The following is an 18,440-nucleotide window of genomic DNA, read 5'->3' on the forward strand; positions in this document are numbered from 1 at the left end:
ATCTTTGTGTATTTTATGGAACTGACTCAAAATATATAACCAGTCAATTATTTCCCCAGAAAACTTTTACAGTTCCATTTTTGGAAGCCTGTATTTCTGTCTTTCTTTCAGCTATATTTTCATTTACTACACTTTGGGGGAGGAGAAACCGGCACACAATGGTATTCAAATATCTTGTTGCTTTAGCCCTACAGCTCAAGAATTTACTTCTACGAGTATATTCATCAGTTGATTCTTCCTCATCTGCTATTTGAACAACCTCACAATTATCATCTATCATCTGATGAAATACTAATCCATCTAAATTAGCGATAGTATCATGCCTTTCTTGAAGGATTTCTAGTTGTACCTGAATTTCTTCTGCGTCTGGTTCATCGTCTTGTAACGATGACATAACCTCGTTGTAGGCCTATACACGTGTAAATAACCGCCCCTTTACGGTCCTTGCTTTCGTGAGGTTTTCCATCTTCTTTCTTCGCGGGAGTCTTCTATTATTAATGATGTCCTGTCGCTGTCGCCACTAAATGTCAGGTTCACCAATTAAAAATTGTAAAACACCCCCCTGAAATCATACGTTTTCACTATCTATTCAGAAGAAAAACAGGCACTTATAGTCAGCCATTTTTCATTTTCAACACACACACACACACACACACACACACCACTCACTCTAACCTAGACATCTCTCTCTGCTGCCAACCCTGTCATATTAAATTTAATTTCAAATATCCTACAAACTCAACACTCCTCGTACTCTTAATTCCCCTGGTTTGGGACTGGGTCTTTATGATATATTCGCAATTCATAATGATAATAATAATAATAATAATAATAATAATAATAATAATAGTGCATAACCTCGATACATAATGAGGATGAAATTAGTAGCGAAGACGTCATAAACAACCAGTCCCCAAGCCAGGGAAATTAAGAGTAAGAGGAGGTTGATTTCAAGAATTGAACTGGGGCTATCGGATCAAAGGCAAGCATTCTATCCATTTACTCACAAAGCCGGGCTTTAATTTGCTAAACTTTAGGCTAATTTTCGGATAATCAATGTTCAGCTGTGGTAGTTTGAAATGAAAATCGCAATTTACTGGAGAAAGAATTAGAGTTACAAATAAAAGGTTTCTAACATGCGAGATAGTCACTTAACGGCTAAAGAAATTCCTTGCGAAAAAATCAGCGATTTCCTTACGACTGACGTTCTGACGTTACCGATTCCCTTTTGAGAATGTGTCCGCCTCTGTGGTTGTAATGGTTAGCGTGACTAGCTGCCACCCATTGAGGCCCAGGTGGCTCTGCCAGGAAATTTGAAAAAGTTGTATGAGGTCTGCCATCCTCGAAGTGATTTTCTGTGGTTTCCACTTCTGGTACCTAACTTAGGCTACGGCCACTTCCTTCCCTCTTCCTTGCCTGCCCTTTCCAATCTTTCCATCCCCCCACAAGGCCCCTGTTCAGCATAGCAGGTGAGGCGGCCTGGACGAGGTACTGGTCCTCTCCCCCAGTTGTATCCCCAAACCCAATGTCCAGGATACTGCCCTTGAGGCGGTAGAGGTGGGATCCCTCGCTGACTGTTAGGGAAAAGCTGACCCTGGAGGGTAAACAGATTAAGAAGGAAAGAAAGACCTTGTAACAGTTAAATATTTCCCACGTACAGGTAATTGTAATTCAGTTAAATTACTTTATTCGCATCGGCTACTTTTCCCATCACTGTCTGATAACATATTTTTATTGTATTAAGTTTATTACAGGTGTATAAAAAGGGGACAAACTACATTTTATATTGCCGGGCTGAGTGGCTCAGAGGTTTGAGGCGCTGACCTTCTCTAAAGGGCCTTTTACACGCTCAGACATTTACACAGATCTGTCTGTACAGACCGTGTTTGTGCAGACAAGTCGTTGCGTGTAAATGAATCACCGACCGTAATTTTGGCCTGTGTTCGGCCTGTGCAAAGTCTGGCGGAGTTTGAATTAACACAGACCACGCACAGACAAGTCTGAGCGTGTAAGGCTTTCGCAGACAACGCTGCAGACAGATAGCACAGTCCTTCGTCTGGGAACGCGTATGTAGCGTTGTTCTGTAGCCTAGTGTTTGCTCTCAATACAGGAACAGCTATGAGTGAGTTTACTCAAGATTCGCGTAATTGTACCCGTACATTTATGATTGAATTCATAGAACTCTATAAATCATTGCCTAGTGTTCGGAAGGTCAAGAACAATGAATACAGTGTCCGGAATGAAAAAACCGCGGCATATGATGTATTAGTTTCTAAACTACTGCAACATTTCCTGATCACAACTTGTCCATCTATCACGACATTAAACATTAAAATTAACTGTTTACACCCAATCTTTTTATTGTGTTTTAATTAATTAAATAATTAATTGATTCATTCATTCATTTTGTCCTAGATGTTAACAGTGTTATATGATCTAGGACAACATGCAGGCCTATTTTAACACTTCGTGAGTTCAATTAGTGCTTCATGTCACAATTCTGTACCTACAATTACAACACACATTGTGAATGACTGCATGAATAGATTAATGAATGAATGATTGCATGATTGAATTGTATCCATGCATATTTGCATGACCCAATAAATACCGCTACTCTTCTCTTCCTGTCACGGATAACCACCAGCTGAAAAGAGAGCCATTGATGGATGGATGAATAAATGAATGAATTAATGAATGAATGAATGAATAAATGAATGCACTCAACTCACATGTACGGAACTCCAGCACTGAGGAAGGAACACGCAATCTATTTTACCTAAGCAAAATAATGCCTCTGAATTCTCACCTTTAAATATTCCTCTCTTAGTACTTCATATTGCCCCCTTCTTACTTGGCTACTCAGCCAGAGAACGAGAGTCTCAGTCGCAGACTGTTCGTTTTCTGGCTTTGCAAGAATTTTAAGGGCAGGGATAGATATAAGGACTAACGAAAATAAAATCAACACTAAATATAAGGTTTTAACATTTATTACAACTAAGCACTCTAAACAACAAATTTTAAAATTGAACAAAATCTTGGAATTTTAATTTTTATCCTCTGCCGGTATTTTCATTACAACGGAATTATTCTTCCCAGAATTCTGCTGATATAGTTTTCTGTAAATATATATAGACGAATATTAGCCTACATCTAATATAATCAAATAATAAACGTAATTTATGAGAAGACCTTTTCTAATGATAATAGGATTATTTTTTTTAAAATTTTTAATTAATAATTCTCTGATTCATTAATCGTTAGCGGTTAAATTATCCCTTTTCTGTTTAATGAGAAAAATTTAAAATTAATTTTCCTGTCGAAATTCCATTCAACATACCTTCCTCAGACTTTAAATTCAGAAAATGAAAATTTCTCCATAATTATTATATCAAATTTTTCCCTTAATAATTACATAAATTAACGCAGTATCCTTCTTCAATGTTACACTCATTGAGAATTTTTAGCTTTGTAGGTTTTACAATAAATCGTCCGTGACTCCTGTCCTCGGACATGACCCTTGCTTATTCATTTTTTTCTAAGACATTAAACCCTACTCTATCTAATTTTGGAATAAAATCCACTAAAGGTTCACTTCTCAACAAAATGTGAGTAACACAAATAACGCTATACTAATCAGAACACACACATCGAACAAGAAATCGAGTCAAATTGTAGTCATGAGAAATATCACAATTCATAGAATTAATGACTAATCACACATACAACATTCACACTAGGGTACACGGTAACAGTTTATAATATTTATGACGATTTCTAGTTCTTGATTATTATATTTAAATTTTAATCTAAGTCATAGGAAATTTCTGACGACGGTATCGGCTAAAGAAATACCATTACAACAATTAGGAATGTGATGATGTCAGGATTATCACTCAAATAAAGAAACTAGGTTCAACAACGACGTTCATGAGAATATCAGTGATAGATATCATCGGAAAATTATTGTATAGAAACGCACATAACGCATGTTAAATATAAACGTACGCGTTTACGGTTCATGAGTCACGACATCATCATCATCATCATCATCATCATCATCATCATCATTATTATTATTATTATTATTATTATACCATGGCTATCAACTAACACGTGCTCCACTCGAAGAAATTATGTTCAACAACATATTCTCTTCACATGAGACTCAATAAATGGATTCACAAGTCAAACACATAATAACTGATCCATTCCTAAGTCCATAAATATAACAAATATAATAAATAATCCGTCAAGATTCGGCTGTCTCCCAGGCTCACATTTACCCTACTAGAGCACATATTAATATTTCACACAAGAACAAACAATATTTACCCTCATGATCCTTATTCCCATATTTAACCCGTGATGAAGTTTTATTATTATTATTATTATTATTATTATTATTATTATTATTATTATTATTATTATTATTATTATTATTATTATTATTATTATTATTATTAAATGTGCGAGATCACAAATCCGCGTAAGCTAAAGTTCGATAAATTTACCAGATGACACTAACACGCTTGAGATCCACATAAAGATCGTAATAACGTCTAGGGAAATTCGACGTAAATGAAACGTACCGATAATCTGTCCCACATGACTTCAAAATAAATTTACAAATTATTTCAAAATTAAATTATCCTTATCGGAGAGGTCAATTATTTTAAATCACTCCTATACTGTTGAATTAGGACAGTCAGAATAAATATCGAAGACACTCACTCAACACTATCTAATAGAAACCAATAATCATTCACGCACAATAACTAACTACCTTGCACCATGGAAAGAAGAAAAGAAATAGCAAACTACTGTAAGACTAGAAGAAAATTATGCCAAATGAATAAGGAAACGTTATGTCTACATTGTGTTTACAAAGATGAACAGATATAAATTATATTATACTTAAGTGATTGATGAAACTGGATTTCGGCCGATGACCCTGGACATGAGGTAGGTCACCCACCGTCGATCGCCGTCTCCTCCATGTCGGAAATTGCCTCACATATTAAAATACCATTGTAGCTGCGAGGACGAGCATGGAATAGTAGTAGACTTCCTCTTGCTGATGTATTGGCATCTTGAATTTGTCTCGATCCGCACGTAGTTTTCCTCTTCTTTCTTCTCAAGTAGAAGGAGCTGAAACTGACAAATAAGTTTTAAGATGTGCCCAGTACACACACACGATGAATGATATTTCTGAATAATACGTATCTTCTTCCGTAAATCTGCTAAACTAGATCTAGAATGTGTAATGAGTCTGTACTGCCGAATGATCGAACCCAAGAATGTCTGCAATGTGAACGTCGGCGTTGAATTCCCAAGACAGTCAAAGAAAGAGGCGCAGACCAAAGAAAAGCTCAAATCACAAAGAGGCAGTTCCTTCGGGAAACACCGCTATATAATTGTCTTAGGATGAGGGTGTGTCGCCGTAATCGTCTGTGATAGGTCAATGACTTGCACCTGATAGGCTGATACATTTTATTGGAATACTGTCAGGTGTACAGCGACCTTGATCGTATCGATCGGGCAGCCTTGGTTTCTCCCTGTAGGTCACGTGGCAGGCAGCTGGCAGTCTGACACACAAAAAATCCACTGTTCTCCCCTCGCTTGGAAATTCCGGTTTCGAGCGAGCTCATCTCTCTCTAACACGGAGTTGGGAAAAATTTCCGCCCTTGCTGATGAAATAATATTCTTACACACGTAGATATTAAAATATTGCTTTTATGCCAAATTTGAAGGGGACAATATATAGCACAGCATGTTTCCGGAATGATGTGGCTTAACGATGAAGGAGAAACTATAGCAGAAAATTTAAGGTCCGCATAGCTTCTTCCCGTTGCCAGAAACCTCAATGTTACTGCAAGTCTTTCTAAAGTGCTTATCGATTCTCTCATTACACTGTCACCTCTCCTTATATACGGTGTGACATACTGCAACAGCACTGAGAATGTCTCTTCGTCCATTCTCAACTAGTTAAACCAGTCATCTTTTTCCAATTTTCACTCCTTCAAAAGATCAACGTGCGAAAGCGAAACGCGTTGTAGAAGCGTCTTTTGTCCACCTTCTACGTTGTGATATCTTCCTCTTTCTAACTTCCGAAATAACAACGCTAGACAGAAGTACCACTTTGTAAGTTAATTGACTTAATCTTGCCATGGTCAGGAAATACTACCTGCGCTCGTCTCGATTAGAAATACAGGACTGTGCGAAAGCTGTACAAATGGTCGGAACGTGTAAACGCAGCGTGAACAGTGCAGACCAGATGTGCAGACGGTCGTTGCAAACGTGGTCTGTGGAGACAAGTCTGAACGTGTAAAGGGCAAGGCCGCGTGCACACCGAGCGCGCTTCGCATAGTGTGTCGCGTGTAGCGTGAAAGCATAGCGCAAGGCGTGCTTGCTGTTCACACGGAAAACTCTACGCCGTGCTCTCAGCTTAGTTTGACGCGAGGCGTTTTAGGGTGGTCACAAATTAATGCCGTTATCCAAGTACACTAGAAACAGTTTACTGATGGATAACAGTTATCTAAAATTGAAAATTAGAAAGAAGAATCGAAAGTGGATTCATTAATTTAATGAAGAACGAATTAATTTCGGAGAATTCCATTGTTTGTACAGAGATGCAAGACTTTATCGCGATAAATTTTATGATTACTTAAGAATGACAAAAAATACCTTTGACCTTCCAAACCCTGCAACTGCAATGTGGCGACAAGTAGCAGAGAAGTATTGGGAGAAATTCAATTTTCCCAATTGTCTAGGAGCACCGGGCAGCAAACACGTCGAAATTAAATTTCCGGCTAAATCGCGCTCTTTATATAATAATTACAAATAGCATTCAGCAATGTTATTACACTTAGCATACACAATTTACCGTCGTAACAAAAGTGGAGTAAATGTGTGACAAATATAATTCATAAACATAAATATTTACTTCCAAGCCCACTACTAGCCTGCAGAGTGATATTCTTCATGTCACCACCCTCCATTGGCAAAATTATAACCCGATGTTACAGAGTCTGGGAGATTCTACGCACTTTGTCACAAAGTGTTCGACTACATGGCTAAATGGTCACCGTAGTGGCCTTTGGTCACAGGAGTCCCGGGTTCGATTCCCGACAGAGTAAACTCCATTGGCACGACGCAGGTCACCTGCTGGCGTCGATTCAAAAGACCTGCACCTGGCAAGCCGAACTTTTCCTCGGACACTTCCGACACTAAAATCCATATGCAATTTCATCCTGTCACAATGTTAAGCCCAGTAAAGTGTGACATTAGAAGTAATATTACTGTATATGTTTACTGTAGGAATGCGATAAAACTGTTGTAGATAATTAAGTCCACTTATTTTGCAAAACAGTTACATTTTTATATTTTTGGTGTCTTGGGTTCCATATTTCTTCTCTTTGAAACACTGCATGAATAATTTCTTCTTCCATAGCTTCAGAACCAGCTAGGTAACGCTAAGCAATTAACCAACAATGCGCGTTGTCTGGCGCTTCGCTTAGCTGTAAGGTAGGCGTTCAGCGCAGCAGAGCGCGGACGGTGTGAACACCTGGCTTAGGAACAAAGCACTGGTTATGCTTAGCGTGACGCTTAGCGTTGAGCAACACGCGACACACTATGCGAAGCGCGCTTGGTGTGCACGCAGCCTAACCCCAACTTGGCAGGTTCGATCCTGGCTCAGTCCAGTGGTATTTGAAGGTGCTCAAATACGTCAGCCTCGTGTCGGTAGATTTACTGGCACGTAAAAGAACTCCTGCGGGACTAACTTCCGGAACCTCGGCGTCTCCGAAAACCGTAAAAATGTAGCTCTTTTGCTAGTTGCTTTGCGTCGCACCGACACAGATAGGTCTTATGGCGACGATGGGATAGGAAAGGCCTAGGAGTTGGAAGGAAGCGGCCGTGGCCTTAATTAAGGTACAGCCCCAGCATTTGCCTGGTGTGAAAATGGGAAACCACGGAAAACCATCCTCAGGGCTGCCGACAGTGAGATTCGAACCCACTATCTCCCGGATGCAAGCTCACAGCCGCGTGCCCTTGACCGCACGGCCAACTCACCCGGTAAAAATGTAGTTGGTGAGACGTAAAACCAATAACATTATTATTATTATTCTTATAATTACTTTTTATATTAATATTACGGATATCGTCTGCCTCTGTGGTGGTTAGCGTGATTAGCTGCCACCCCCGGAGGCCCCGGTTCGATTCCCGCTTCTGCCACAAAATTTGAAAAGTGGTATGAGGGCTGGAATGGAGTCCACACAGCTTCGGGAGGTCAAATGAGTAGAGGTGGGTTCGATTCCCACCTCAGCCATTCTCGAAGTGGTTTTCCGTGGTTTCCCACTTCTCCAGGCAAATGCCGGGATGGTATCTGACTTAAGGGTAGTCCGGCCCCGCGGTGTAGGGGGCAACGCATCCGCCTGTCACCCGGCGGCCCCGGGTTCGATTACCGGCTGAGTCAGGGGTTTTTAATTGTAAAAGATTAATATCCCTGGCCTTGGGACTGAGTGTTTATGTCGTCCTTAACGTTCCTTTCCTCACATTCAACACTCTACACTTTCTCCATTCCAATTACACGCAGGTTCATATCACATGGTGCAAGTAGGGGCAAAAGATATGTGTAAAGAAGTGGAATCTGCTTTTTGCAGATGATGTTATTCTGTACAAGACTAAACAACAAAAGTGGTATGTTCCGAGCTGTCAGTGGAGAGATGGCTTGGGAGGACATCAGTAGACGAATAAGTTTGAGTGGTGTTTTTAAAAGTAGGAAAGATCACAATATGAGGATACAGTTGGAATTCAAGAGGACAAATTGGGGCAAATATTCGTTTATAGGAAGGGGAGATGCTCAATAAATTTCCCAATTTCTTTGCAATCATTTAAGAAAGGGCTAGGAAAACAACAGGTATGGAATCTGCCACCTGGGCGACTGCCTTAAATGCAGATCAGTAGTGATTGAAAGATCTCTATAGGTCGACGCCTCGAACAAATAGAATTTTTTTTAAACTTTAGGCTACGGCCGCTTCCTTGTCTATACTTTCCATCCCATCCCCCCCCCCCCCCCCCAAGACCCCTGTTCAGCACAGCAGATGAGGCCGCCTGGGAGAGGTACTGGTCCAAAGTCTCACACTCCACGACTCGGCCCTTGAGGCGGTAGAGGTGGGATCCCTCGCTGAGTCCGAGGGAAAAACCAACCCTGGAGGGTAAACCGATTACTAAAGAAAGAATTCTGGATATCACAATCATAGGTAGGTTTATATTGACCGATATTTTGTAATTTTTATATGACTTCTAGATATTTTTATAGTTCAGTTCACTTGTTTTTGTACTTCTGTAACTTTTTATATGTTTTTGTTCGACTTCGTGGATCTCCTGGATAAGTGGAAGGGTAGTATATACAATCTGGGGTCATCTCTGCGGTAATATACTGTCACTATCCTACTCGCACTTACTCATAACTTAAACCGAGCCCCTGGTCGTGCGGTTAGAGGCGCGCAGCTGCGGGCTTGTATTGCGGAGATAGTGGGTTCGAACTCCACTGTTAGCAGAGATGTGAAATACAGAACTGCGTCTCAGTTAACACCCCTGGCAACAACAAATAGTTATAGTTGGGACTTATTTAAAAAAATAAAAATAACGTAGGCTAATCATGTTCTCTTTCCGTTAACGCCGGAGAGTTTATCTGTCTAGTAAGTGCCGGGTATCGTAGGCCGAAGTAAGTTTTGCGTGTGATGTGCAGCTTCCTTGACTGACCTTATCACTTGGACCCACGGCACATAGCTGTTAGCGGACTTGTTAACGTTAACAGATTTACAATTCACCTTATAATGACAGAACGAGAACACCCGTTTCCATCATACAAGCACAAAGCACAAAACTTGCTAAGTTTTGTTTTGGTTTCCATATGATTTTTGCTAGTTGCTTTACGTCGCACTTACACAGATAGGTCTTATGCTGACGGTAGGATAGGGAAGGGCTAGGACTGGGAAGGAATCGGCCGTGGCCTTAATTAAGGTACAGCCCCAACATTTGCCTGGTGTGAAAATGTGAAAGCATGGAAAACCATGCTACCGATAGTGGGGTTCGAACCCACTATCTCCCGGATGCAAGTTCACAGCTGGGCGCCCCCAAACGCACGGCCAACTCGCCTGGTGGTTTCCATATGACATGACAGTTCAAGTTTCCATTTATTCTTATGAAATGTGTATCCGAAACCAGAATTTTAGCTCGTTACTATTAATTTATTTAGGAAATATAACCTTCAGTTTCATTTCTGAGCTGCCTAAGATGATTTATTTTTGTTAAGCTGTATTCAAAGTAATAGCAACACTCAATTTACCGAGAAACGAGAGAAATGACAAAGTTCAGACAGACGATTGCAAAATTATTTCCTTGTTGCCTGGCAACACCGCTTCGTTTTGGTATTAACAAGAATGCCAATTGCTGTGGAATTGTGACAGGTACTACGATTCCGTAAATGGAATTCCCATCTTGCTGTTCGGGTTCCATGCGTGGGCATGACCAGGCATGACCGTGTGCTAGTAGTAGGGAGAGAGGTTATTGTCAGTTGTGATCGTAGTGGGTGAGGAGCGTGATACTGATAGCGCCATATATTTCTTGATATGGTGAGTTAATTTAGTTTTATGGTTAATAAACCAGGTATAATTGTTAACAGCACGAACACGCCTTTGCAACTTGGGGGAATGACCGCCTTGTGGTCATTTCCGTGTGTAGATAAGAGTTTTATTATGACTAGTCGCTTAGGTCAGACGAAGATAAGTGCGTCTGTTATCTTCGATTGATAACTCAAGGACGTTGGTTTATTATTAACCTAGAACTTGAGACAAACACTTCTTGACAGATGAGATGGTATGTTGACTGTCATGTTTACGTCACAGCCTCATGTCACAGGGAATGTTATGCTTTACAACTTTCGCAGTAGGGGTGTCATGCTAACTCAGGGAAGTAAGCTGCTTACAAACACACTGCGATTTAATAAATCTAGCATGTTCTGTCTTTATTGTCATGAATCGGTAACATTAAAAGTTCTACATAGTTTTATCAACAGTGTTCTCTAGCCTACTCAAGTTTCCTGTAGGTTATGTTCTCATGTATTGCCCAAATTTCTTTCTTTCCGGAGTATATGATCAGTGCCGTATTTTTTTTGTATAGATAAGGAGGTTTTGGGAAATACATTTTTCATATTAGCCTATTGACTCAACCAACCAGCTAAAGAAGGGATTGTACAGTAGCCTACAATGATGGATGGTAATATAGCAAGTTTTCTGTTTTGATTTGCGGTTAGAATGCAAAAGGAAAGCAACATTCATTCTGATGGTATACTCATGCTTTCCGTCGCAATTCTTTTTGCCACAAAGTTCCAAACCTTGGCGAGAGAACATTGGTAGATAATAACTGTCAGTGAATTTTCTCCCTCATGCTGTATGTCAGACAGGGGAGTATTTGAGTTTGAACCTTTCCCTGAATGTTTATACAAGAATCAATAATTTTTACTGAATTTTAATTCTAATAAATAGAAATAGATAACATTCGCTTTACAGACAGATTAGTAGAGAAAATTGAAGGTACGAATAGAAAATATGTCAAGAATCAGTTTTGTATTACCCAATATTTATGGGCAATGAATGATTTAGCCTACTTAAAATCCTCTCTGAAATACTTAAAAAGCAGCATCTGATGTATATGACACATCATCTCAAAATAAGCTCATCATAATCTAAGAACTTAAAATGAGGATAGAAGCCTAATATACCAATTTAAGCAATTGACAATTCAAAATGTTGGGTTAACCAGTATAGGTCTGAGCGTAAACAATATTTTTGCTAGAAAAATAATTGTTCCTTAGGAGCCGATAACCTGGATGTTAGTCCCCTTTAAATAACGATAATCACAAGTTGTGCCTTAATATTCAAATTATGTGTAACTTATTTGCTCCTCAGGACTCCACTCAGACCACCCTTCATTGGCATGATGACACATTTGTTATGAAATAGCATTTAAGATGTTTGTATTAACTTTGTTTAATGAAAATGTTGAGTCTTAATTAAACAGCATACCAAATTCTGTGACCCAGATAGTTCTGGTGTCTATGAAAGTAAACTTTTAGGACAGTGAATTTTCTGTAATAACCACTTTCTTAGAAATATGAACAGAAGAATGGACTGTTCAGGTTTTTATTCTCATAAAACTTGCTGCAACTTAGATGCCGTGTTTCATATTATGATATATGTGAAACATTGTATTGATTGATTTTGATGATAGTTTGTTCATTTCTTCTGTCTATTGGGTATTTTGAAATGAAGTGACCTCCCTGCATGGCATTGTTTCTGAGAATGGAATAAATAGAACTGTGCAATCTTACACAGTTAAGAACATACACTTCATTCATAGAGCTGTGAAAAAATGTTACCCTTTCTTTAAGAGACTGTTCATTCATCTCATTCTTATCACAGACTTCAGTCTTGTTAGCTTAGAGGTTCTTACCTCCAAAGCAAATTTCCACACATTCTTGTTTTTGCACTTCTGGACACAAAACTGAGCAGATTCTGCATCAAACTTCGTACACATTATCGCATGCTATGATCATTCACATTAGGCCCTAAAGTATTTCCTGTAATACCCTTTAATATACATTTGTCCAGTACACACTTTGCTGATAAACTTGCACAGTTCTATTATGTAAGGAAAGTGACGAGCAACATTTAAGTAAATTTGTAGCAAATGTTTTACGTGTGTAGAAATACATTTAAAATACTTCTTGTCAGGAGGTGAAGGTACACTGCCCCATATCTTGCAAATGATGTCCTAGTTTACCATTTTTTAAACATAATATTTGAAAAGTAAGAACTTCTCTACTTATCAAAATAATTGGGGTATTAATTGTTGGACATTTTACTTTAAATCATGTTTTACATACAATGACAACTGTTTATTTCATCACTGCCATTATTGGACAAGTCCTTACAAATATTGCCAGAGTTCGGTACATCATACAACCTTGGGAGATGACTCATTCATTCTTCAGATCATAATTCCATGACCTTGGTAAAAATAAAATTCTCTCCTTAGGTATAGTGTTTCAATAAATAAATAATTAAATAAATCTATAAGTAAATACATATGAACTATGTGATAACAGATGAGTGGATACATGGTTGATGCCCTTTGTTTCAGTATCAGTTCAAAAATATTTTGTTAGAAATTGAAATACTGTGTTGTATGTAATTAGTTAAAGATGCTTCTAACTCTCCATTTTATTGAAATTTATTGGAATCTCTCGGGCAAACCCAGCTTTTATTCGTGGGCACCTGTATGGGGCAGTCATTGGTGTCATCTCACTCTATTGCTTGCCATCCTCTTCACCTCTCTTCAACTCTTTCCTCTTCATTCACAATCCTCAATAGAACATCTCTATAAGCACCGTGGAGTGGGGTGACATTGATCCTAAGGGGTGAGATTAATCAAAACATTTCACTTTAAATTTCATTCTGTGCAGCCTAAGTGATTTTAGGGAATTTTCTTATTTTTATGTTAGCAAAGAGTTCAGATTTTGAAGTTGGTGAACTATAGAAACAGGGTGTGTACAAAATAGTGGAATGTGTTTGGAAGCATGTGAAAATATTTCCTGATAATCACCTATTTCTGTACTATAAATAATAAGAAAGTTGAGTCTTAAAGTTATAGAAACACATGATTACCATCATAGTTATCTGTTACTGCTATTTATGGGTTATTAGTTAATGATTTTTTTATTTCTTAAATATTCATTCCTGAGGGAGATATTAACCTTCGAACTTGATGGGGGTAATGATCAGTTTTATGTTTAACCATTTCCTACCCGTTTTAAAAATAGTTTGTTATTGTTTAATTAATTAATAATTAAGATGTTTTTAAATACTAGGTATCACAATGGGAAGGGTATATAAAAGAAGCCTGGCAGTAGGACATATGGCAATTTCTCTGAAAGACAGATCAGTGCTGCTGTACAAGACGTGTCTCTGAGAAAAGCTGCTGAGAAGCATAAACTCAGTTATGGCACTCTCAATAATAAGAAACTAGGCAGACAAACTGTTTAGATTAGAGGAGAAAAAAAGCCTTATAAAAGCTGTCATAAGCTGTGCAGATTGGGGTTTTTCACTAGATTCATTTGATATGAGGATGTTTTTCCAATATTATTCAAATAAGAATGATAGACAGGCCTCAAAATTTAAAAACAATCTTCCAGGACCAGACTGAGTCAGGGGTTTACTTGGCAGACACAAGGACGAAGCAGGCAAAAGACTTGCAACAAACATCTCAGCAAACTGTGCGTAAGGCTTTACAGTACTTGGGTGGGAAATTGACCAAGAGGCCAACCGTGTTGTGATGCACCATGCTGTTCTAGAGGAGCGAGATACAACAGGACATTCTGTGACTGGTCTGATACAATTCTTCTGCCTCATGCAAAGCGTTTGCCAGGGAAGAAACTGCTTCTGGGAGATAAGCTGTCTTTCCACTTTTCTCCAGAAGTTCTGGAGTCATGCAATGAAAACATCTTGTTTGTTTGCTTACCACCTAATTCCACAAATATATGCCAGCCTTTAGATGTGGCTTTCTTTTGGCCTATGAAACTAGCGTGGCATAATACACCAACAGTATGAAAGCTTAGGAACAGAGATCAGATCGGGCTTCCTAAGCCACAGTTTCCACAGCTTCTAAGGGAAACTCTTGAGAAAATGGATAGTGTCCATCAAAAGAATGATGAAGAATGCCAGTCAGCAATAAAGAAGAACCTACAGGCTGGTTTTAGGGCAACAGGCAACCCATTGGATGCTGAGAAGTTTGCAAACTCCCTTACAGTACTGACCCTAACATGGAAGAGAATATCAATAACAGAGTTTTTGAAAGAACAGCGATATAAGGAAAAAATACCCCGCGCAGAAACAGGCAACTGAAAATTATTCCTGGAAGGAGTATCACCTGCTTAGGACAATCAGATGAGTCCGAGGATGAAGAAGAAATCTCATCCAATAGGGCTAGTAGTTTAAATGACGTTAATGATAAAGATGATTAAGAGAATCTAATTTGATCAGTCTCAACCCATCGATCAATCTCACCCCCTTAAATTCAAACGAATTGGCTGGGGGTTAAATTGATCATATATGAGAACCACTTCTCTACATCAGTGCTATTCATGGAAGCTGATCAATCTGACACCACACTATGGGTGAAATTGATCACTGATATTTTTTTAATTTTTTACAATCATGAAAAATTATGTACCACATATGATGTTCTGCTATCTGAGCTTAGTAAGAGAATATTTTATTGACTTTATTATCTCCATTAATATAGAAGTTTCAGGTAATAACAGATTGAGAATGATCAATTTCACTCTACTCCTCGGCACCTGGGGATTCCTCTGAGGTACTTGTTTCTCAGTTGGCATTATCTGCTTTTCTGAGTGTGAGTCCTAACTACTTCCAATTTATTTTTATTTGATTTTTGATCTGTACAGAATTCAACCTACTCATTCTTGGTGTAGGCTGAGTGAACCTCAGAGCCATGAAGTAGAAACCTCATTTCTTAAATTTTTTGACTTCCTGAAGGGGAATCAAACGCACAACCAGTGAACTGAACATTCCTTCCACCTTGGATAGGCATCCCCTAGTCTCAAAATTATTAGAGATCATATTTTATAGATGATGTAATTATCAGCTTAGCCATTGACTAGGGCTGATGACCTCAGATTTAGGCCCCTTTAAACAGCAAGCATCATCATCCTCATCAGCCATTGACTGGTTTAAATCAAGTGGTATTTTAAAATAAATGATCTTGAATTTTTTTTAATGACTGATAGAACTATACTTATTTATATTACTGTAAAATTAGCCAAATTAACTCATTCACTAAACTATTCATATTAACCTAATGAGTAATGAACCATACCCTGGAAAAGCCCCTTGCAAATGAGAATTCCCATTCCAAGGGAAGCCCTTCAAATTCTCCTTTCCAGTGTTATGCCCTTTCAAATGCTGATGCAGGCTGTGAAGCAAGGAGCTGAAGCAGTGTTGCCAGATGTAGGGAATTTTCCTTATGCGTAAGTACATTTACAACAAAATTTTAATGTAGGGAATTTTCAAATCGAAGGTACTGACCAATAGCGGTGATTCGGAATTAAAAGTGGGGGGGGGGGGGGGCACAAAAAATTTAGACAACAAAAAGTAGTCGGGTGCAATGGATATAGCTGGGAAGTAGACATCAAAATTGAAAAAAAAATTGCTATAAAAAGTTTTTGATGCTCTCTGAGCGAATTTCGATAAGAGACGTTACAGGTTGACAGTCTACCAACTTAAGTGCGCTAACAAAAGTACTAGGGGATACAATAAAACTTTCACCAAAGGAACAATAATTACTCATGTATTACAGTTAAATAGAAATACTGCATGATTATCCAATTAAAATGTAATTTAGAATTTCGCTACACAGTAACAAAGTAACACACTAGATAGAACTGAACAGACACATTGACTGAGTGAGACTGCCAGGCCAACGAATGCGGGTAACCTTAGTAAAAAATATACCCTTGATACCCTTCATCGCAAAACATGCTACACATTTCTCCAGGGGTCTCCACTACTGTTGTACAATTCGGTTAGCCATGACGAACAACATTTTGTGCCCATTTCCGCTAAATATTTGTCTTAATAATAAAGGAAGTTAAAGGAAAGAATTAGCAGAAAAGACAACAGGGTTTGCACATTTAAAAGATTCCCAGTTTCAGGCAGATAAAATGGAATAAAAATATAATTTTTGCTCCACAAAGTGGGGTGCGACTGCTCCTCCCCCTTGCCCTTCCCCTTAATCACTGCTAATGGTACTGAGTACTAATTAAAACTTATGTATTGAACCCTTTAATTTAAGGTCATGTGTTCATTATGTGGCTTATATTATGGGTTTTTTTAAAATTGTATTTTTGTTAAATATTGCTTGTGGGATTTTGAAATTCTAGGCATTACGGTAAGGAAAGCATGAATGATGTCATTGGTGAATTCCTGAATTCTTATTTCATCACTGCTTAGCATTGTGCTTCGTGGAGGTGTGCAATGTAATGCATGGTTATGTTTCGGTCAAGGTTCCTGGTTGTGCACGCAGTACACTCACCTCAGTTTATAGTTTTGTTTTTTTTTGTTTCGTCTAGTTACTTTTTATTACTGTATAGTGGAATTGTAAAAAAATGTTACCCGAAGAAAAAATCATCATTCCTCCACACATAAAGTGCAAGGATCAAGGCAGAAATTAGCAAAAAGTGAAAGAAAAGGAGAAAAGGAGCTTTTTTAGGAAAGTTGTTAAAAGAGACAGGATTTATTGGCTAATTATCTTTTGTTGAAAGCGACAAGTATAAAGCAGAATATAGGTGTTTTAAATGTTGGCAGCAGCGAGTTGCTGAAACACAAGAACTCTGCGAATCATTGGAAGAATGAAGATAAACTAAAACGAACATGTGAGGGCCATCCGACAAGCAAGTTTCCCTATTTTACAAAAAATACAAGCAGGTTATTTATACTTAAATATTTTATTTTCATTCTACAACTCGTACACTACTTCTCCACATAGTCACCATTTGGGTCCAAACACTTTTGGTATCTTGGCAGCAGTTTTTTGAACCTTTGTCATACCAGGTCAAGTCTTGTCTCAGTAGCCAGCAGTTCACCTCTGCTTCCACATCTTCATCAGTCACAAACCACTTGCCCCCGAGGTGCAACTTGAGTTGTGGAAAGAGATGGAAATCACTTGGGGCAGGATCTGCAGAATAAGGTGGGTGGGGTAAAAGGTCATATTTAAGTTCTGCAGGAAATCCTGGGTCCTTTGAGCTGAATTGGGGCGTGCGTTGTCATGAAGGAGCAGCACTTTCCGAGACTGAAGACCAGGGCATTTTCATCTGATTGCAGCTCTGAGCTTCGTAAGGACCATGCAGTACCTCTCAGCTGTGATCGTAGTGTGTCGGTGCAGGGAGTCAACCAGTAGAACACTATTACAGTCCTGAAAGACAGTTGCCATAACTTTGTCTGCAGTGGCTGAGGTCTTGGCCTTTTTGGTGCACATTCGCCAGGTTTCTTGATTTCTTTTATACCATACTTTGTCGTTTTGTTTCTAGAGTTGAATGATGCACCCACCTTTCATCTCCAGTAACAATACGGGAAATCAGTTGATCTCCCTCTCTTTGAAGCATTTGCAGGAAAGCTCGATCTGTTGTTGCTTGTGAGCTTCAGTAAGCAAACCTGCGACCCATCTTGCACAGACTTTTCTATACTGAAAGACATCAGACAGGATCTTCGCAATAGAGGAGTGTCCAGTTTCCATACCAGGAGGCAGTCGATTCATTACCTCATCAATGCTGACGTGTTGATCTTCATCCACCACAT

At 38.8% G+C, this 18,440-nt stretch overlaps 1 protein-coding gene across 5 annotated transcripts in view; it reads left to right on the forward strand.

Annotated features, from left to right (window-relative positions):
- The window catches only part of LOC136864480 (beta-1,3-galactosyltransferase 5), a 350,311-nt gene that overhangs the window by 275,985 nt on the left and 55,886 nt on the right, over positions 1-18,440 (forward strand). The window contains exon 1 of one of the 5 annotated variants that reach the window (XM_067141506.2): positions 10,457-10,640. The exons of 3 other annotated variants lie outside the window; for them this stretch is intronic. In XM_067141506.2, the coding sequence (XP_066997607.2) occupies positions 10,638-10,640 (3 nt within the window). In that variant the 5' untranslated portion in view covers positions 10,457-10,637. Of the gene's footprint in view, positions 1-10,456; positions 10,641-10,912; positions 10,981-18,440 lie in introns of those variants that run through there. One more of the 5 variants, XM_067141509.2, reaches the window with a different exon arrangement.

Source organism: Anabrus simplex, chromosome 2, assembly GCF_040414725.1.
Source record: "Anabrus simplex isolate iqAnaSimp1 chromosome 2, ASM4041472v1, whole genome shotgun sequence".
Taxonomy (NCBI): Eukaryota; Metazoa; Arthropoda; class Insecta; order Orthoptera; family Tettigoniidae; genus Anabrus; species Anabrus simplex.